This window comes from Lupinus angustifolius, chromosome LG04 (assembly GCF_001865875.1).
Source record: "Lupinus angustifolius cultivar Tanjil chromosome LG04, LupAngTanjil_v1.0, whole genome shotgun sequence".
NCBI classification, from domain to species: domain Eukaryota; kingdom Viridiplantae; phylum Streptophyta; class Magnoliopsida; order Fabales; family Fabaceae; genus Lupinus; species Lupinus angustifolius.
The window spans coordinates 275,158-298,286 of record NC_032012.1 but is presented as its reverse complement, the minus strand read 5'-3'; the positions used below and the strand labels follow the sequence as shown (position 1 = coordinate 298,286).

The window sequence follows — 23,129 nt, the reverse complement described above, 5'->3', positions numbered from 1 at the left end:
TTGATCCATGATAAATAAATAAAAAAAGCAAGTAGGCAAGTGGGGTTTGTTTTGTTTGATAAATATAGTTATTTATTGAATATTTAAATTAATTATTATTCATGTGAATATTATTGTTCATCATGTATAGCAAATAAAGTGAGAAAGGGAAGGAGTAGGTGGGGATAGATGTCATGTCATTGTCATCAATGCACCTCATGAACCACACAACTCATGATGAAGACTTCCACATACAAACATTTTGAAGAATAATCATCTTTATTAATGAAGAGAAATATTTATTATTTTATTTTTTATGTAAAAATGTAATTTTATTATAACTTATAAGATAAATATGTTATTGAAAGTTATATTTACTTTTATTTTTTTGAAATAATTAATTCTCCATTAACGAAGAATATTCTAATTAACTCAAACTCTTGCTCAAATGAAATATGCATCTCTCAAAGGTGGAATCCACACATTAAATCTAATGAAACTAATTTTTTTATGGTTAGTGTAAAAATTTATATACATTCAATATATCATTTGTTATTCATATGTATTATTTTTTTAAAGAAACAATAATAATTAAATATAAATAATAGAAGATACAACAATAATATATAAAATTTATAAACTATCGGTCAATAAATTTTGTGGCGTTTTCATTTTAATAATCAAGTAGAGTTAACAATCACATTCAAATAGTGTAGGTGTATCCTAGGCATGGACGGACCCATGGTCTTTACTGGGGGCATGTGCTTCCAAGAAACTTTTTATATATGTATCTCACTTTTTAAAGTGGAATATGTAAAGAAAGTAATAATCGTCTTAAAAAAAGGTATATATAAAGTTGGTTGTTTGTATATCATGCTTAAATTTAATAGATTCATTTTTGCATTTAACAATAAAGTTTCATTTGTTTGACAACTTTAAAATTATAAATTTATTTCAATCATCATCTATGATTTTTTTGAATAATGAAAATAAAGACAGAAATTAAATGAGCTCCACGAGTGGAACATCTTATAACTTAATTATATTATGAGGGCTTAAATTGAGTTTGGTCATATAGTTAACCAACATATTACTCTCTGGGAGATATGTTTCACTTGAACATTTGAATTTGTTTTAAGTAAAACATCAATGTTTTGAAGAACTTGAGTTAGATACAGCAAATTGATCATCATCTTATTATCAGAAATGATGTAAATAATCTCAAGATAATCACTTTCCAAGTCTATAGAACGATGACCTTGATTCCAAGCCAACTCAAGACCATATTCTATATCTAGAAGTTTTACAAGTAAGAAAGACCCAACACCGAAATTACTAGAGAAACCTGAAAGTCATTGTACGTTCGGGTTTTGGATAACTCCTCCACCTCTAATGATATGAACATATAACCCACAACTTCCACCATTGGATACTGGACAGAGAAACTTCATGCAAAAAAGATTCAGTAGCAGACCAATTCGATTTCTAAAATCACGATGGACATTTCTTGCGACAAATGACGTGTTCCAAGGAGAAGTGTCAAATATGTTATTATTATGCCACCGCCAAATCCATCATAAACCTGCCAAAGAATCTACCATTTCACACTCTTGTATTTTCCACTGACCAAGACATAAATGAATGATTGGTCCAGAAACTCGGATTAATAAATCCCAAACGGCGCCATAAGATACTACGATTTCTGCAGTCTCTAAAAGTATGAAGAAGATTTTCAGCAGCATTATTACACCAGCTACATATAGGTGAATTCGTCAAATTTCTCCTAAAGTGAAGATAGTTTGTCAGTAAAGATTGATGAGCAGAGAGCCAGCAAAAAAACTTCGCGTTTTCTGAGACATGAAGCCTCCATAACCAATTCCAGTGTATGGTAGAAGGAAGGACATCATCATCACTCCTTATCCACCAGTGCATCTTTAGAATTACGGATAATCCCTTTTTTTACCAAGCTTGGAGGCAAAGCAACATGTTGTACTTAGGAATGGCAACGGGGCGGGTCGGGGTCGGGTTTGCACATACCCAAACCCGAAATTCAAAATCCGAACCCAAACTCAACGAGATTAAAAATAAAAATACCATTCCTGAACCCGAAAATGATAAAGTATGAAAGAAAATATGATATTATTTTTGTGTAATTTTTCTCTAACATTTCTATTTTCTCTTGTATTATTTCATTTCTTTTATGTTTGAATATTCAATAGTATGTAAAGTAAAATTAGAAATTAAAAACAATTGGCAAATGATAGAAATTTCAATTTTAAATTGAATTACCTTACTTCGGGGCGGGTTCGGGTTAGAGTCTTTGCTATACCAAACCCGAACCCGAAATTTAAATCCGGGTAAAACCCGAACCTAATCACATTGGATTTTCCCTGTTAAATTCGGGTTCGGTTCGGGCGGATACCCACAGGTTCGGTTTTTATTGTCATCCCTAGTTGTACTTCATTCACCATGTAAGCTTCTAACATTTAATAGGTTTGGTCGTCAAAAAAATTGGTTCCCTAATTTAATTTTATTGAATATGAAATTAAAGTTTGAATAAAATTGTGAACTTAAATTAAATTGTGAAAATAATATAAAAATTCATTGTGTATGACATAATTTAATTACTCTAATATTTTTAGAGTAAAATTTATCAAAATGTTAAAACATAAAATACACTTTATTTTTGGGTTCAATTATAGTTACTTGTTGAACACTTAAGTCCGGTATATTTTTTTGGACCATCTTTTTATGAACATTAAACAATCTCATATTTTTCTCACTCTAGGTCAAACTCCTATTTTAATTTTACACTAACCCCACGATAATATAAAACAATGAACATTATGACCAACAAAGTTTCGAACAAATTTACGCAAAAAATAATAATAATTGACAATATAATTTTTTTAAAATAGTAAAAGCAATAACATATTTGCCATATAAATATAAAATTAGTTATATATAAAAAAATATTTAGGGTCCCCAATAATTATAAATAATGGGTTGCATACTTGTCACACACCCTTATGGGCCCATCCTAGTTGGAAGAATTTAGTTTCAATACCTTCAACTATAGGAAGGGAGATCTTACTAGAGATGAATGATTTAATAATTATATAGCTACTTATGTAGAAAAATATATTTTTGATAGTAATGAAAATAAGAATATTATTTACTATCTCTAATTTTTTTGAAAACTGATATAATAATTATAAAATTACGTGTTTGATTTTCCTTTTTAGTATTCCATTATTACAACCCTATGCTATTATTGTATGAATTTTTATATGAACCCATAACTCGCATTTAAGTATATATGTTATCATAAAAATATTATATTTTTAATACTACCCATAACGACAAGTTGAGTCCAAACATGTCCAAATTCATGGCGTCACCAACTGTATTATGATAGATGAGCATAAATTATTTAATTTCATGTCAAACTCAAAATAGATGTATTACTAGTGTATAAATTATTATATACTAATAATAATGTAAAAATTTTTTATACTATTATTATTTATATTTATATTATTTAATATTGACTAGTAAATAAAAGTAATATAAATGGACGATAAATGATACATTAATTATGTATTAATTTTTACATTAAAAGTACATAAATATTAAAAAAATTGTATTTTTTAATCATATACTATTTGATTAATATCTCTTATTCGACCACAGTCAAGCTGTAAAGCAATGTCTTATAAATTGAATGAGTGGACCATTTTTCAGAACATTGGTTTGAGATTTGAGTTTTATAACCCATATTATTAAGATTTATATATACTCGAATATTTTAAAAATGTTAAAAATAACATTTTCTATATTTTTAATTACATCTCCCTTAATTCTCATCACTCATTTCATCTTCTTCACAAACATCTCTTCTCAAGAGCTTAATTCATCCTTATTCACAATACTAAAATTTCAAACAAAATAAGCAAAGAAAATAAATGTATATGCTGATAGTGTATAAGTTCATTATATCATTCATATTTTATTATCATTAAAAATTATAGAAAACATGAAGATGGACATAATTTTTAATTAGTACCACTTTGAGTGTAAATGTAAAAGATAGATGATACAATGATAATATATAAAACTTATATATTATCTATGCATATATTTTTATCTCTTTTAATCAACATCATACATTTTTCTCTCTTTTAATCAACATCACATCATATTCACATATATGGAGTGGTTGAGTAGGCATAACCTATTTGGTATCTATTGGGATGTTGCATGCGCTTCCTTATAAGTATTTGAGAAAAATGGGTAGGAAGATATATCTAATACGTCATATTTAAAGATAAGTATATTTAAATTTATTAATGATATTATTCATAACTAAATATTAATTAGAATTAAACTTTTAACGTGTTGTCAAAAGTCTACATACATCTCCATATATATTTTTTTCTAAATATTTTATATATCATCAATTACATATTATTCTTAATATAATCAAATAGTTAATAATATATTATATATAAATTTCTATAGTGATAACATATAATATTAAACCTTTGCAATAATGTAACAAGAACACAAATCACAAACCTTCTCAATAACATAATATTATTTCAAATAAAGGAACCTTAAGAAGAAAAAAACAAATGTGAGGTCAAGCATGAGTGAAGTGTTTTTTAGAAGAAAAAACATGTATGAGATTTTTTAAGGTAGCTATATTAATTGATTCCAAACAATGTCACATATAAGTCACATGTAGGAATGACAACGAGACGAGTTGGGATTGGGTTTGCGCTTACCCAACCTCAAATCCGAAAACCAAAATTCAAACTCGAACCTGAATCAAGCAGGGTTGAAAATAATGATATCATCTCCGAACTCGTCAGGTTTCGGGTAATCTAAACCCGATGACAATCCGCTCGAAACATGTATTTGTATATATATGTGTCATATATATAGGTTATATATATATATATATATATTTATATGTAATATTGTAATTATATATATATTAATCGGGTTCAGGGCAGGTTGATGGTATGAGATCAACTATACCAAACCTGAACGTGAACCCAATCGCATCGGGTTTTCCCGTTAAATTCGGGTTGGGTTCAGACATGTATCCACAAGTTCAGTTTTAATTGTCATCCATAGTCACATAAATAAAAACTAACATAAACATGTTGATAAGAGTATGTACACCTAAAGGTTTGCAAATGGATGGATTTAGATGTTAATAGATGGAAAGTCATTCATCAATCCATACAAATCCATTTAAACTATATATTAAGTTATTCAATTCATCCCCATCCAAAGTTAATGGATGAATTTCAATTCATCAATGACTCCGTTTTCATTGATTTAGACGAATATCCAATTTATTTGATTGTTTTTATTGGAATTAAAAACACTATTAAAGAAAAAACATTATTATAAAAACTACTATCTCAATAAAATAATTTTTAAAATTTCCTTTTAAAAAACTTTTAAAATTATTTAAAAAAATACTTTTAAAAATCAACTTTTAAAATAAGTGATTTTTTGAACTTTAAAAAAAGAATATTTTTCAAATATGCTACAAACATGTGACGTTTAAGGTTCTACGTGTAAAATTTTTAACAAATACTCATAAAATGTAATATTCATATACTATTAATCTAAAGATTCATAATAATTTAGTGTAGTAATATAAAGTCTTACTAAAAAATGAGTTAAATGTTCGATTACTGAAAGAGTGATATTTGTTGGAATTGATAACATTACATCTCATAAGACATTAATTTCTTTCTCTTAAAATTAGAGGATACTCTTAGTTATTATACCAACAAAAACTAAGTTCGAGTAAGAAACTTAAAGGTGAACATCCAGTGTCTCAAAAATGTATCATTGTTTATGATTTGTCAGAAAATACTTAACTATTCAATTTTTAACTTAAATATATTTTTCAACCAATGATAAACAGTGATACACCTTTGCGGGATAGAAGATCGGCTCAGAAACTCAAATCCTTGTTTGATTATCAACTTTACTTTTGTTGGGCCGGAAGCCCATCCGAGCCCATTTTCTCTCTATCAGCCCAATCCTTTCTTCTTCACCACCATTAGGGTTTTAGGGTTTGAACTCTTCCACTGTGTTCATTTCCAATCTCTGCAATTCCGAATCTGCAACAATGTCAGTGATGAACCAATACGGTCGCACCAAGAGTGTAGTGAAACGCTCGAAGAAGTATTTGGAAGAAGCATTGTATTTGAAATTGTTTAAGGAAGGTTCTTCTGATCTCAGTGTTCGACAACAATTGAATCAATTCATCAAGAGTCGAAAACTTGTTTACAAATGGGAAGTTGGTGATACTATTAAGAAGCTTCGTCATCGCAATCTCTATAACCCTGCTCTTAAGGTTTTTTCAATTTTGTATTTTTTTTATTTTTTCAATTTTAATTGATTAAAGTAATTAATTTATAGTTTTTATCGATTTTGTAATGTTTAGGAACATAGTTTGTTAGTGATAATTCAATATTTTTTGGATTTGGATCTGTTATGCTGTAGGAAATATTATTAGGTGAAATTACAATGTGTCCCTTATATTTTGCTTGATTGTGCTTTCAAATGTTATATGCTACTCTTGATATGCATTTATCGTTAGACTGAGTGATCGAAATTACGCCTCTATTAGCGAAGAATCGGAGATCAGTGTAACTTTTGTTATCATTTACTTGTACGTTCCGAGTGTGATTAATTTAAATGAGGGGAGGTGTAATTTTTACTATTGTTATTAAGGGAAATTGCACTCGAATGCCTCCGAAGTTCATCGTAATGACATGCTATGTCCCTTTAGTTGTGAAAAAAATGAGACTGGCCTCCTCGATTTTGAATTTTGTGTTGCATTCACATTCCATGTGATGAAAAATCTGCTTAGAATTAACAAGATTCTGGTTTCGTCTTCTCAGTCCCCTTTCTTCTTAATGCACATGCTACAATTTCCCTTACTTTTTAAGGGAGTGGAGGGGAGAATGAGTGTCAATGCAACTCAAAAACCGAAATTGAGGTCAGTGTCAATTTTTTTTTTGAAGTAGAGGGTTGCATGTATCGTTCTGACAAACCTCAAGGGTACTAAGTGCAATTTCCCTTTGTTATATTAAGATATGATGGGGTGCAAGTGACATTTTGAATGCGATTTCCAAGTGTTAATTTTAATCTTCTGACTAGTTTATATGTCTTGGAAGTGAGATTGAGTAAAAGGAATAGTTCTGAATATCCTGATATTAATGTAGTTCGTTATTATCTTTGGATTTTGAATAATTATAATGTTGAAGTTATCATCACTTATGAACGTGGAAGCACCAAAGGCAGTTTTGCTGATTGTGAAACATGCTTCAAAAGGAGTGGCAGTGTAATTACTTACATGTAAGCACACAATGCACATAAACAAAGGACTCAAACTTTTCATTATATTTTTAAGGAAAATGATAGTATCCTAATAAAAATAAAAAATAGAAATTTCACTGTATTAATTCTTTCGAAATTTAGTTATGAGTTGTATTATTTGTGATTTGAATTCCATAACATGTTGTTGATTAAGTGTACAAATCTGAAAAGGAAAACCGTGTAAGCTCTAAATTTAAATTTTAAACATCAGTTAGCATACTTTTTCTTTTTCATTTATAGAAAATGTTCTGTTCCTTTTGTGTTACAGCTATCTGAAACCATGGCGAAGAGGAACATGATTAAGACAGTCAGTGACCAGGCTATACATCTTGATCTGCTTGCAAAAGCTCGTGGTATTGCTGCTGCTGAAAATTATTTTGTTAATCTCCCAGAATCAGCAAAAAATCATCTATCTTATGGTGCCCTTCTCAACTGTTACTGCAAAGAATTGAATGCTATAAAAGCTGAAGGTGTGATGGAAAAGATGAAGGAGCTTGACCTTCCTTTAACTTCCATGCCATACAATAGCCTTATGACTCTCTATACCAAAGAAGGACAACCAGAAAAGATTCAATCCATGATACAAGAAATGAAGGCTAGCAATGTCGTGCTGGATTCTTACACATATAATGTCTGGATGAGAGCTCTGGCTGCAGTTAATGATATTTCGGGTGTTGAAAGGGTTATTGCTGAGATGAAGAGAGATGGTCAAGTCACTGGAGATTGGACAACATATAGCAACTTAGCATCTATTTTTATCGATGCTGGCCAGTTTGAGAAGGCAGAAGCGGCACTCAAGGAATTAGAAAAGATAAATGCCCGCAAAGATCTTTCTGCTTACCAGTTTCTAATTACATTGTATGGACGAACGGGTAACATACATGAAGTTTATAGGGTCTGGCGTTCTCTTAGGCTGGCATTTCCTAAAACTGCAAACGTAAGCTATCTGAACATGGTTCAGGTGTTGGTTAACTTGAAAGATCTGCCCGGAGCAGAAAAGTGTTTCCGAGAATGGGAATGTAGCTGCCCCACTTATGACATTCGAGTTGCAAATGTTTTAATAAGAGCATATACAAAATTAGATATGCTAGAGAAGGCTGAGGAGCTCAAGGAGCGTGCTCGCAGAAGGGGGGCCAAGCCTAATGCTAAAACCTTGGAGATCTTTTCGGATTACCATTTGCAAAAAGGCGAGTTTAAGTCGGCAGTGGATTTTATAGAAAAAGCAATATCAGTTGGTAGAGGAAATGGTAAGAAGTATGTTCCATCGTCAGAGACCATCGGTATTGTGATGAGGCATTTTGAGCAAGAGAAGGATGTTGATGGTGCAGAACAATTTGTAGAGATCTTGAAGAAGTCTGTGGATTCTCCAGGAGCAGAGGTCTTCGAATCTTTGATCAGAACTTACGCAGCTGCTGGTAGGACCAGTTCTGCAATGCAGCGGCGATTAAAGATGGAGAATGTGAACGTCAATGAAGCCACCAAGAAGTTGCTTGAGGCTATCTCTGTGGAGTGATTCATGATGCTTTTATACTTGGATGTTTTGGTTGCTGTGAAATTTAGATGCTGTGGTCTTTCTACTCATTTTGCATCGGTAATAAAATCTGGTATTTCAATTTAAACCTTTTCGATGTGGCACATATTGTAGACCCAAAGTATTAAATCTGGGTTCACAGCCATAATTGTGGCTGCAACAAATGATTTTGGTAGTTTTTGCAATTGTAGCCGCATCGGTATTATTTTCATGTAATAGTTCGCAATTGCAGTAAACACAATCACAATTTAAAGTCTTGTGTAGACCATTGAAGCATATTATTTGATTATTGTTGCGCATGGATGCACAAAGGAAAATGCATGCAATCATGACATGAGGAATCTAACATAAGCACAAATCTTCAGCGATCTAAAGGTGTGTTCATATCAGTTTTACTTCTGAAAACATACACTTGATTACCAAAGATATAAGTCTTTCCCTTCATTTCCCTTCAAAAGTCAACTCGGAAACGAACCCGAGGTAAAATATGGAAATGTTCAGGGAAGGTTGAGAGAAAGCTAATTAATGCAATACTTCTACCATGTCACTGGTTTTACAATTTTGATGCATAGCTAGCTTGTTGGATATGAACTTTTTATTAGATGACAAAATCACATATATTGTTGTATACAATTACTCTCATTTCTTTTTATCTCTGAAATACTAGAGCATACCCAGTGCAATTTTTTAATAAAATATTATATAGAGATGTATGGAACTATGGATATTAAATAGGAGGGAAATTGTATAATTTATTGGGGCATAAAGTTTTCAACTTTGTAAGTTTAGCTGCTGGTTAAAACTCTACATGAGCATTAACCTTGGGAGTTTAGGTTCACATTCCAGACTATATCTTTTACATAGTAATATATAAATGTTTGTCTTGATAAAATTATTGAAAGGGTTTTGATATTACCATAGCACCTTGACTAGTTTAATAATTGCTGATATAAAAAATTGTGAATTAATGTTATTTGTTCAACTTTGTATAATATAAAAACATTTTTTTTATAATTTTCTGTCTTGAATTTCTTTATTTAATTTCGTTTTATCTATTTTTTGTTTTTAATTATTTACAAAGTTGACATGTAATGGTTTGCTATGGTGTGCAAATGCATTCATAGCATCTTTGCCCTTCCCCTTTTCAAAATTATTGAAAGGGTTGAGATTTATAATTCATCATTTGAAATTCATAATTGACTTTAAGTGTAAAAAGATTAATTATCATTTTTACAAAAAAAAAAAACTCATTTTCCTTCTCTCCTATTTCAATGTTATTTTTTTCTTCCTCATCTCAACTTCTCAAACTCCTCATCCAAACCACTTCTCAATATCTGAAATCTTATTATTTTTTGTTGTACCAAAATGTATTTTTGATTTTTTAATATGATATTGGTTATATATATTGCTCCAACTATGTTTATGTTCAGAATTTATTTGATGCATATGATTTTTTTTGTTTCCCACATGTATCCTCGCACTGAGGCAATCTTGTCCGAGTCGGGAACATCCACAGGTATGTGGGGCTAACTCTCCCAATGGACATTTTTTCCATCCACAAGACTCGAACCGGGTTCTTGCTTAAGAAGAATCAAACATGTACCACTTAAACCAAAGTTCCTTGGTATTTGATGCATATGTTTGACCTTTAGGTCACAATTTCTTTTTCTTTTTTCCTTTGAAGACACATACATGAGGGGATTTTTTTCTCCTACATGTGACCTTATGTTGGATAAAATGTCTGTTAAAATAAAAACTAAGAAGAATTAAATACTCTGTTTTCTATGTCAATTTTACTTTAGGAAGGTAAGGTGCAAGACAAAATAAATACTGTTGATGATAGTTTAGTTTTTACATAATTTGTTTTAGAATAAATTACACTGATACTTTCTGTAGTTTAATTTAATTATATTCACTATTCCTAATGTTTAAAACATGACACTCATTTATAAGGTTTCTTAGTATATTATATTTATATAAATTATGAGTTATTTGTGTATGTATAAAAAATGACAGATGCTTTTTACAATTTCACTAATTCTCAGATAATGATAGTTTAATTTGCTAGAAATTAAATTCTAACATAATTTACTCTTTTATTTATTATTTAAGGTTTTAGTGTTATGGAGGATGATGAAGTATGACGATGAGAGGGAATGATTTGTGAAGATAAATGGTGAACATTAAAAAAATGGTGGAGATGAAAATAAAAAACATAAAAAAAAATGCTATTTTTTTTAATTTTTTTATTGAGGTATGAATATTAAAAACACAATTATGAAACTCAAATCCATTCAAATATAAACATTATTATCAACAAGAAGTTGATCTAGTGATGTAAGACCCTACTAAATTCTCAAGATGACCAAAAAGTTAAGAGTTCAATTCATGTGAACGACGCTTATTAAGTGAGACAGTCCCACACTACAAAATGAATTAATTAATTCTCCGTTGGGTGAAGAAATATCCTAGTAGTACAAAAAATATAGACATAAATAAATAAAAGAAACTTAGATAGAGAATATCTTTTTATATTATTCTTTTCTTTATAAACTGTGTATTAGTATTGCACTTTAATTTAGGATGTATGAAAAAAACATTTTATATTAAATTCTAAATGTTATTCTTTTTTCCTCAAAAAAGGTATTAGAAATCAAGAGCAAGAAAAAAATCTATATTTCAAATGAATAGAATTGAATAAATGAATTGGATATTAAATAATTGTAATTTACCAATGGAAGAAAACTATAATCAATACAATATTAATCCAAAATAAATTTAAATATAAGTAATGATAAGGATCACAATATACATTGCATCAATGATAGCAAGTGCTATAATAACATAAACCTTTAAGAAAAAGATAGAATGTAAATAATGGAGAATAAGTATAAAGTTGGACATATTCACATGGGAGCACTCAAATTCTAATGGGAAATATTATTGTGTTCTTTTTATATAGATTGGAGCATATTCACATTAGAAATAAATTTCTGTGCTTTCTTTTTATATAGATTGAGATTACATGTTAAGAAATAAATTCAACTCCCTCTAAAACAGAGAAGTTTAATTAATATTAGTAGAAAATTGCATTAATTTAATTAAGTTGTCTATTATAAGAATTGAGGGAACTAACTCAAACTGAGTAAGCTTAGTGGGTACCCATGTTGAAAGATTTTTACCCATATAACTTGGTAAGAAGATAGTAGGTATGAGAGAAGTGTAAGTGATTAGGATTGTGAGCCGAATCGAGTTCAATTTTCAGGTCGATAAGAATTTGCTTGGATCGAAATTTGACTCGATTTCGAAATGAGTCATGTTTCCAGCTCGAACTCAGAAAATTGAAGTTTGTGAACTATTCGATTCGACTATTAAGCGTAATTTGGTTTGGTTCGTGAAGAGTTCATGAATTGTTTAGTTCAACTATTAACTCGATTGGTTCAGTTCATCAAAGATTATTTTTTGGGGGTAATAATATGTACATATTTATATTTTCTACATATATATATATATATACTGTTCTATAAAGTGTGTCATTCCATGTCACTTGCTGTGATTGGCGAAAAAAAATACTAAACTGTTAAATTTTTAACTTAAATATATTTTTCCCAATCAATCATACTAAGTGGCACATAAAGTAGTAAGCATTTTGAGACAACATATGTAGTCCCCATATATATATATGCACATGTATAATTGAGATCCTAATGAATTTAACTCTATTTGGCTCAAGTTTAACTCATTTATTTAACGATATTAATTTTTAGTTAAAATTCGTTTCATTTAGATCATGAATAAAGTTTATCGAACTAAATAATGAATAAGTTTCGAATAAATCTCAAGTTAGTTCGGTATAACGCCAACTCTAAAAACAATGATAGATGATAACAAGGGAAGCTTGTTTTTCTTGAAAAGAAATAAAAAAAAACTAATTTTAAATATCTTAAAATGAAGAGGTTAAAAGGCTAAGATGAGTTCATATCACCAAAGTTGAAAAAAGATAATTTCAAGAGTGTAAGAGAGTGTGTGATACTATATCACTCATCTTTAGATTATTGAACAATTCAATTATTAGTCTAATTAAAATCATCATGCTTGGAAATAACATGACAATAACCCAATATTTGTAAAATTTGGAAGTGGGAAGAGTAGCAAGAAAGATAATATATTTATTATTTGGGTAAGGCTCGAAATTGAGTATATCTAATTTCATTAGTTAAAGTACAAAAAAAATCTCAACACATTAAATAATCATGACATATATATCATTTTACCCTTAAGCTATTTTTCTTGCTATTTTTCATCAAGATAGTAAATATAAAAAAATATATCACCTTCAATTTAAATATAAGAATGAAAGAACCAAATATTAAACTCAATAAATGAGGTTCACAAGGAAAACTCATAACCCATACCCAAAAATGTAAAAAAGAAAAAAAGATAAATCTCTATGTATAACTATGTATATGTTAATATATTTCCATTAGGGACACTTTACATTTTTTCCAGGTCCACCATAGTAAATATAATTGCCCCAAACATTATTAACCCCTTGTTGAATATCATAGCAATTTGGATAATCTGCTAGAACCTTGAGATTTGGCAAAGAAATTAAGTTATTATCCCAATCAACAACTTGCATATTTCTAAAATATGAAGCTTTTGCAAAACCTTCTTCAGAAAAATGTCCACTACCCATTTGTGTAGAAGTGTGAAACCCTAATGAATTTGAATTCACTATTTCTCCACCAAATTGAACCATGCTTGCATGATCTCCTAAGTGTGTGAACAAAAATGATGGCCAATACCCAACTAGGATTCCTGATCCAAATTCTAGCCACCAATTCCCATGCTTTGGATCCTACAAAAAATGAAACTTTTAAATTGCGAATTAAGATCCTCTCTGATACTGAAATCAGATGGAAGAAATTTTTTAATATGTTTTACATTTATTTAATTAAAAAATAATTAATAATCTAGACCCTAAAAAGATCGTGTCACATGTCGGCATCTTTGCCAAATACTAGACTCTATAGGACGAGTTAGATCTTCTATCTTAAAATAAGTATGTCTCTATGTTTTTAGCCAATCATCTTTTTTCAAGTAATATAAATTGTTATTTCATATTTTTAGGATTTTTCTTTTTAATTAAGTAATACAATTTCTTCCGAAAAAACAACAAAGAAGAACAAGAATGAGAACATATAATCTCTATCTCAGCAATGATATTCTTTTGTTTTTTGGTACTACCAATGGTATTTCATCACATTATGGTAAGGAACTAATCTCTTTCAAGATTCATGACTGCCTCTTCCAACATGTGTCGCTCTCGAGATATTTTTTTTTTTTTTACAAAGCAAAAGCTACTCAAGTATAAAGACATAATCATTAAGAGTAACGTGTGAGCAAACATGCATGAGAAGTAGTGAGAGTGAAATGGGTCAAAAAGAGTAGCAAGAACAAGAAAAGTGATTATGAAATGGGTCAAAAAGAGTAGCAAGAACAAGAAAAGTGATTAATGAAATATGTAAAATTTTGGGATTTTGTTAATAAAAGTAAGAAGCTCAGAATCAGAAGCTCTTTAGTTGGAAAAAAGGAATAGAATCTTGAAAGTAAAGCATAAAATTTTATGCATGCGTATAATGTTCCAAAGTATTAAAGTGAATAAGATAGTCTCCTATTTTGTGCACCATAAGTCCATAACTTTGATTTTATGTCAATTTTTACATTTAAAATTTTTTTAATTATAAAGTTAAAATTTTATAGCAACATTATCATTCTGATTTTTTATTAGATGAAATATATCTTGATGTTGACTAACTAATTAATTTAAGAATAAATGTACTTTTATTTTCTCATTTTTCTAAAGCACTATTTTTTAAAAGAAGAACTTACTTTAAAAACACTTTTTTTAAAAGAAGAACATATAATCTCATTTTTCTAAAGATATTGACAAATTCTATGCCAATGAAAACTTTCAAGATTTTGATTATTTAGGTATGAGGATCCATTTCCGAATTGAGTTATTGAAAATAAATAAGAGAAATGAAAGAGTTCAAAATCATTTCACAAGTATATTTCATTACTCATGTATATTCTTTTTTTACTTCATTCTTATCTAAAACTAACCCATCTTACAAACTGACTTATATATAATCATAATCATTTTTTTATCCTTTAGAATGGGACCCATAAGCTGATCTTTTTTATAGTATTCATTCTCACACACGAGCACATTTGCTGTCCCACATTTTGTGTCACTCCATGTATCATAAGTTTGTGCTTGGTTAGAAAAATACTTAATAATTAAATTTTAACTTAAATATATTTTTCTGACCAATCACAAACCCATGACACATAGAGTAGCACAAACTGTGAGACATCAGATATGTACCCTACTCAAACAAAAAGAAACCCTTAATTTGTTTTACATGACACGTGTGACAAAACTAAACTATCGACATCAACAATAAAATATGCATATACCCATTTAACAGAAATAATAAAACTTTAGAAAAGAAGAAAACAAAAGAACAACAAAAACATAGAGTAATATATATATCTACCAAAATTTCATAATTTTCTAAGGTTATATATACTTTAATTTGAGCATAAAATTACCTTCCAAATGAGTAAACTAATATCAAATTGGCCACCATCATATGAAGAAGTTGGAGATATTGCAGCACCAATTGCAATTTTATTGTTAGTTTGAACAAATCCAGAGCAAAGTAAATTATAACACCCAGTTTCTTGATAAGCATCACTCTGAAAATAATAATGAATAATAATAACAATTATTTTACTTTTCCATGCACCTTTTATAATTACTACCTATCTTATACTTGAAGCAAAGCTAACAAAAAATAGTATACTTTTCCACCACATCATTTCCTTGAATAAATTTAGAATATGATATGCAATTATAAAGATTTATACATAATCAATATAATATTTATTATTAATTTATATTTTTTCGATTATATTTAAAAGTCAATAATAATTAATTTTTAATTGAGTATGAAGCAGTAACGATGTAAAAAATTTATACTGACGGTACATATATTTTTTCTGATAAATTTACTTACAGTCCAATAAGTAAAGAATCTAGGGTAGGTATCCCCATAAAGTTCAGGGCTGACCTGCATAAATATTATAAGAAATTAGCTTCATTGGCTAAAATACAAAATTAAATACATTGATCAAAATGAGAGGTTGGTAGTTGGACATGTTAACTACCCCTTTTGAATGCATAACCAAACAAGAAGAATTTAAATAACATTTGAAAGATTATAAAAATTAGAGATACTTTATATACTATATCACATTTTACAAAATTTGTTATATTTTGTTGGAAATGACTAACTAATAATTATGTGAAAAACTTATAAATTAATAGTTGAAAGTTGCTATATTGAAAGTGTTTGATAAACTTATTGATAGATATAAAATACAAATAATTAATTAACCTATTTTTGATCAAATAAGCTAGTTTGACTAACTTATAAATTCCTAGTTGGTATTAACAAACACCTTAAGAACTTGAAATATGTTATTTGTAAAACATTGATCATTGGTTTGACTGAAAATTTGTAAGAAAACATACCATTAATTCAAAAGATAAAAATGGCATGAAGTAAATAACTCAGGATCCTCTCCCATATCGAAAAGTTGTTGATTTTACATTTACATCAATAAGTATTAAAAGTGTCATACCATTATATCTAAGTAATAAAAGTGTCACATTCTTCTATTTTTTATGTTGTGTTTTTCAGTACTTGCTTCTCCGATACCTGAGAGAGTATCCGAACTCGAAGTAAATGAAGATGGAAGTAATTAATGAAAGTAACATGCCTGCCAACCAGCTTCAATAGTGTTGAGATCTTCTCCAAATGAACCAGAGATAACCCACATTTGTGACAAACTGAACTCATATTGATTTTCCACAATTGGTGCCCAAACATTTATACTTGCCTTTGCTCCATAATACTCATCACCACTCACATACCCTACTGCATGCTGTATAATCAAATAAGAGATTTAAGAATGAAGTTGGATTATGTTTGTTAAGTTACTATCGAAACTCCGAAACTTTGTACCACTCTATGTATGATTTGTTTCTCCTTTATCAGATAAGTAAAACATAAAATAAATATATATTAATTTTATATTTTCTAACTAATGAGAAACATAAGATATATAGAGTGGTACAAAGTTTGGAAGAGAATATGTGCTCCTATTTCTATGTAAGATAAATATAGTTGGAGTGCGCCAATAAATATTTGTTGTCCCAGATCGTGTCTCATACGCTGTAGTGCCAACGAAAATATATGTAATGTCAATTAAAAGAATTTAAACCATCCTCATTACTATTATTTTTGCTTCAGTATCATTGGAGTGAGACATCGTATGAGATAGAATCTGAGACAACAGCCGTTCGGATTTCACACTTCAATATCATATTTTTGTGGTAATAAAACTTGAGAATTTTGAAGTACATACCTCATGTCCATTGCTACTTGTATCCCTTCTTACACTACTTGATAATTTTCTTCCAAATCCATTAACAGAACTAGCTCTTAAAATGTCTTCCTCTATTGTTCTTCTTATTGGAATTGTTCCTTCTGGGCATGATTCTCCATATAAGCTCCACATTTGAAAATTCTCACTCATCACACCCATTTTGTTATGACCTTTCGGTTTTTCTGGAGGATCCTGTATAATAAATACAAAAAATAATGTCATTCCGAGTTTCATAAAACAATAAAATAACATTCGAAAATGTTTCTTGTACACCACAGCGCCATACTTTCGTGACATCTTTCAGGTTTATAAGACAAAGTTGTCACAAAAAATGTCTCGATGTGGTGTACAATAACGATGCTGAATAAAACTACCAATGGTTTTTGGTCTTTCAATAGAGGATGATCAAAAGCTACTTGTTGATGAGACAAAACACAATCTATTATATCACCATGAGGACTCTGCAAAAAAAAAAAAGGAACACAACACAAACTCACACATAATATTATGGTCCAAAACAAAAGAAGTAACATGTAAAAAAAAGCACTTAATTTTAGCTTTTCACATACATGAATTGTCTTAACAGAAGGCTTATTGATCTTGTGAAGATGAGTTCTTACAATTTTCAACTTATGAACCTCTTCCTCTGGCAGAAAACTTTGATTGGCTGAAAACTCTAGAGAATAAATAGGAGAAACAAAAGAAGCAACAAGAAGAAAATGTAGAAGGAATGAAATGATTTTTTCACATTTGTGTTGTATTTTTGTTTCAACAACAAAACAAAAATGTGAAGTCCTAGATTTTGGTTTTGTACATGAAAACACAACTCTCACCAAATCCATTCAACAAAGATAACTGAGTTTTCTAACAAAATAAATTACTCTTTCACCATTTCATTGCATTGGGTGCACAGAAAAAGTTGAACCTTCTATTATATTTAGTGATAACTTTAAGTTCCAACCACTAGGTGATGAAGACTTTTAAGTATTTATACATGCTAATCTACCATATAGTATGGCCATTTTTTATTTTACTTTTGTGACTCTAATATGTATCATAAACTAAGTTTAGAGGCGGAGCTTGATGCAATGGTAAAGTTGTTGCTTAGCGACCATGAGGTCACAGTATTAGATTTTGGAAGTAGCCTCTCGGCTTACGGGTATAAGATTGTGTACATCTACTCTCCTCAAATCCATTAAATGAGAGTCTCGTGCACTGAACAACCCTTAATCTAATATCAGGAAATTAATTTGGAGGCCAAATAATATAAGTCAAATGGAGGAATACTTACCATTTTAAGTGAGAGTTTCATGCACTAGGCCGTAACGGGCCACTAATTCGAGTGATATATGTTTTATTTGTGGAAAACATCCTAGTTCTGAAAGTTTGCTCTACTAAATTGTATATTTTTATAAATCAAATAAAAATACTTTTGAAAAAAAGATACATATGACTTAAGAAAAAAGTTCCCTACCACTAGAATAATATTTTGCAGGAATATATCCGAACCATCTTATAAAAAAAATTAAAATGATCATAAAATCATTCTAAATTTTAAAATCTTAAAGAGGAGGATTTATATATTAATTTCAAATTTAAAAAGATTGTGCAATGATAGGGCAACCTCATGTGGATATTGTGGTCAATCCAAATTTGGAGCAACCACCAAAATCATAGAGAACTTTGTAACTAGGGTCATAGCTTATGCACCACCTCAATTTAAATTGGTTTACTTAGAGTCTCATCTACTGACGGGTATTGGTTCAAGTGGTATATGTTTGATTCTCCTTAAGTAAGGTCTCGGTTTTGAATCTTGTAGATGAAAAAAATATCTGCTGGGAGAGTTAGTCTCACATACCTGTGGATGTTCCCGGCTTGGACAAAATTGCCTCAAGTATAAAAATACATGTGGGAAACTAAAAAGACTTGGAGTCTCATCTTTGTTCAACTCATGCATCAACTTTGAAATATTCAACACTACCAGACCCCACTTCTCAACATTCATGATCAGGAAATTGTCTAATGAGTTGTGTTTTAGAATGGAGGAAAATGAAAATGAAAGGAAAACGTTAAAAATATCTTACTAATATATTTTATGATTTACTATTTTTTCTATATCTATTTTTTTAGAACCAACTCGTAAACAAACTCTTAAGTGAAAGAGTTTGTTATCCCAATTGGTTGTTCGGGTTCAAACCATAGAAGAATTAGATAAGTGAAGGGTTAGAGAATTCTATAATTGATGACTCTTGACTTGTGTTGCTTGGAAACAACATTGACCAACATCAATTCACTTTATTCTTATGGTTATTATGAACCAATAAAGTAATTAAAACGAATAAGTAAAGGAGTGATCCATAATACATGATGTGAAGTGGAAAACAACATTGGAACAAGTTTAACATGTTATATAAACAATGAAAATATAGTATCTCATTAAGAGATAACTTATATGATTAAATTCACTCATTGTTTGATATATATTTTAAAATGAAAACTTTTAGAATGAAAAATAAAATAAAATACATATCAAATAATGAGTAAACTTAAGAGGATATAAGTTATCTTCTGATACGAGGATATACTTTATTCTCGTAAACGATTAACACCAATTTTATATTTAACAAAACACTATTCTCCTTTGTGTCCAAATACAGGTTAAGAAAATAAAATAATATAGGTTAAAGAATAAGATTTTTGAATATGGCACATAGGAGTATATTTCAAACTAACGTTTTATTCAATCCTTAACTTAGCCGTCAAGATTATGATTATAATTAGGTCTTTAGTTTTTCTTGTTGAAAGTGGTAAAATAATGACATGCAAGAAATATTTGAGCATCTAAGTCCATATTTCAAGCTAATTAAATAACGAGTTAATCATAATGTGAGTCTTTTTCAATACACCAACTCACCTTAGAAAATTCATGAAAGTGCATGTAATGGGTCCAAATTAGAGTGATTGCATAAACCATTATTTGGGAGAGTGGAATTGTAGGAAAAGAATGTTTGGTTCCCCATTTCTTCACTTATGATGCATTGCATGCTAGCATCATTGCATGGCCCATTCTTTCTCTAATTAATCATCTAAATCTTCATGATTCCAACATATATACATGGTTTGAATTAGAATGTTTTTTTGTCCCTAGTTTCCTAGACAAATAATGATGATTAATTATGTAGATGAGTGAAAATGTTTATAAGTGGAAAATGCTCATGAAACTATTGTCTGAAAGTTTTGGTTCAAGATGTGGTGTTTCATTTGCGACTCTCCACTTTTTCTATTCTTCCCATAACCCGTAACAACGAAACTCCCTAATGGCTGGATGTTCTCGGTTGTACTCAAATCCAACAACTTCAACCATCACCTAACATGTGAATGGGTGCAACAATGCCCCTTACATAAAACTCTTCAAGATGGTGGAGATCGACAAAAGGTGTTAGATTGGGAAAGATATATACCAACACTTACAAGAGTTAACATTTTGAATCATAACCTTGACTTTGACTTTGGGGCTTTTGAGGTGTCATTTCAACTTCTCCATGTTCGAAAACAAATAATAGTAAGGGTAAACCTTATTTTCATAGCATGCATTATTTAGATATTTTTGTCTTTTAATTTGTTTATTAACAAACAATTTTTTTGATATTTTTTTGGTACATTGGAAGAAATAAAAGATTAGATAAAAGAAATGTCCAGATTCATAATATTATGTATATCTTCAAGAACTGCATTCCAAATTTTGATGTGATTAGAACCTCCCGTATCGAGTTTGGCCATAAAATTTGGCAGCATACTTCCTTATTTGTAAATAAACCGAACTTGGACCATCCAACTCTATGCAAGAAACCCTGATTTTGTTGACAACACAGGAAAGTAGATGCATGCGAACCGAAATTCCATGAAAAATGATATAGACAGCCTCAAGGTAGTCACATTCGAGTATAACATGTTGCTCTCATGAATCAATCATCATCTTTGCAGAAGAGACACCATTGACAATGGAGGTGAGGATACGATGCTTTTGGGACTTACACTGTTAAATTAGCTTATTTGGCTCAATTGGAAACATATCAAGCTAATATAGGTAATTTTCTCAAAAAGTGCTGGATAAAATGTGCTCCATCAAAGGTTTGATGTTTTATTTGAGAAGCTTTGATGGGAAGATTGGCCACAAAGGATGAACTCTAAATAAGGAACATTGTCAATAGAGAAGATTCAAAGCGTATTTTTGCAAGGATCAAATTGAGTCAGTTGATCACTTTATATTGTCTTGTGTTTTTGCCTTATCCATTTGAAAATGTTTTTACTCTTGGTTTCAGTTTCATCTTCATTTACCTAACACTCTTTCTGAATTGTTAGTGTTGCATGACTCGTTTTGTAAATCAACAAAAGTTACAAAGTCGTGGAAAATGTTATAATTTGCTTTGATGTGGTCGATTTGGCTTCTAAGATGTGAAGCAATCTTTTCTACAAAGGATGTTAGTTATGTTAAAATTATAGATTATTTATATTAGATCTTGGGCTTATTTCTGTTTTAGTATAGTCCAAACTTATATATTTTTGCTTAGTGGTACGGTGTATATACCTTTGTTCTTGTATTAAACATTCTTATAGTAGTAATCACTTTTGATTGTGTTGTCTCTATATTTGGCTTGAAACTCATCGTACCTTTTTATTGAATCCTTTACTTATAAAATAAAGGTAAATATTTAAATTTATAATCCATATTTCACATTTATTCTCCCCTATAATTCCCTATAATTGCAACAATTCCAAACTTTTCATTGTTTTTCACTTACATTATATATATATATATATATATATATATATATATATATTAATTATGGATGTACCTAATTCCAAATTGAATCACGAGACCAATAGAACTGAATCAAACTAAACATAAAAATGTGATTCGATTCCTTAGTTTCGTTCGATTAATTTTTCCAGAAATTGTTTGTAATTGGTTTGGTTCAATGAAGAATAACACAATTTTAAACCTACAAACACATGGTTTAACACTAAAAAGAGAATCGATGAACTGAACCAAACTATTGATAGTTAGTTTAGTTTCGAAGATCAAAATCAACATAAATTAAGTCGAACCATCCATTTTATTCGGTTTGGTTTTTGAAGTACCCAAAAAATTAAACTAAACCGAATTATTATTATATCCATACTCTATATATAATTTTTAAAGCAAAACCACCTCATTTAGCACACCTATTTTTAATTAAAAATTTGCATTGACCCACCGGTTTAGCCAAAACTAGTGTGTTCTACGGTTTCCACCAAAATGGACCCGTTTTAATTTTTTTTTTGGTTTCCATAGGTATCCTCGCACTGGAGGCAATCCTGTCCGAGCCGGGCACATCCACAGGTAAGTGAGGCTAACTCTCCCAACAGACATTTTTTCCATCCACAAGACTCGAACCCGGGTTCTTGCTTAAGATACATTATCAAATACTAATAGGTTAATGAAACCATCAAAAAAGGAAGAACTACCACTGAATCAATGTGAAAATGTGGATGTCGGCCCTTAAAGAGATAACAATATTAGAAATCCAACTTTGAATAGTATAATAAACTCAATATAATACTTAAATCACGAGACTCTTACAACTAATAAATAATCATTTTAGGTTAAGTTTTCCTGCGTACCCTCAAAGTTCTAGTATCA

The 23,129-nt window shown here is 29.8% G+C and overlaps 2 protein-coding genes across 2 annotated transcripts; one reads left to right on the top strand and one right to left on the bottom strand.

Annotated features, from left to right (window-relative positions):
* On the top strand, window positions 6,047-9,209 carry LOC109344946 (pentatricopeptide repeat-containing protein At1g60770). The gene is made up of 2 exons (XM_019583670.1): window positions 6,047-6,364; window positions 7,661-9,209. Exons 1-2 carry the CDS (start codon window positions 6,137-6,139, stop codon window positions 8,903-8,905), a joined length of 1,473 nt encoding a protein of 490 aa, XP_019439215.1. The 5' UTR covers window positions 6,047-6,136; the 3' UTR covers window positions 8,906-9,209.
* On the bottom strand, window positions 13,244-18,384 carry LOC109344944. The gene is made up of 7 exons (XM_019583667.1): window positions 18,016-18,384; window positions 17,821-17,907; window positions 17,426-17,638; window positions 16,778-16,942; window positions 16,012-16,065; window positions 15,545-15,691; window positions 13,244-13,784 (listed from the first exon to the last, which is right to left on the bottom strand). Exons 1-7 carry the CDS (start codon window positions 18,286-18,288, stop codon window positions 13,407-13,409), a joined length of 1,317 nt encoding a protein of 438 aa, XP_019439212.1. The 5' UTR covers window positions 18,289-18,384; the 3' UTR covers window positions 13,244-13,406.

What these genes read in the sequence shown, in the direction of transcription:
- LOC109344946 (XM_019583670.1), top strand. Translation starts at nt 6,137, where the DNA reads ATGTCAGTGATGAACCAATACGGTCGCACCAAGAGTGTAGTGAAACGC. An exon ending in TCTATAACCCTGCTCTTAAG is followed by an intron (nt 6,365 to 7,660) that starts GTTTTTTCAATT and finishes TTTGTGTTACAG; the next exon opens with CTATCTGAAACCATGGCGAA.
- LOC109344944 (XM_019583667.1), bottom strand. Translation starts at nt 18,288, where the DNA reads ATGGATTTGGTGAGAGTTGTGTTTTCATGTACAAAACCAAAATCTAGG. An exon ending in TGAAAGACCAAAAACCATTG is followed by an intron (nt 17,639 to 17,820) that starts GTAGTTTTATTC and finishes TTTATTATACAG; the next exon opens with GATCCTCCAGAAAAACCGAA. An exon ending in CTATTGAAGCTGGTTGGCAG is followed by an intron (nt 16,066 to 16,777) that starts GCATGTTACTTT and finishes ATATTTATGCAG; the next exon opens with GTCAGCCCTGAACTTTATGG.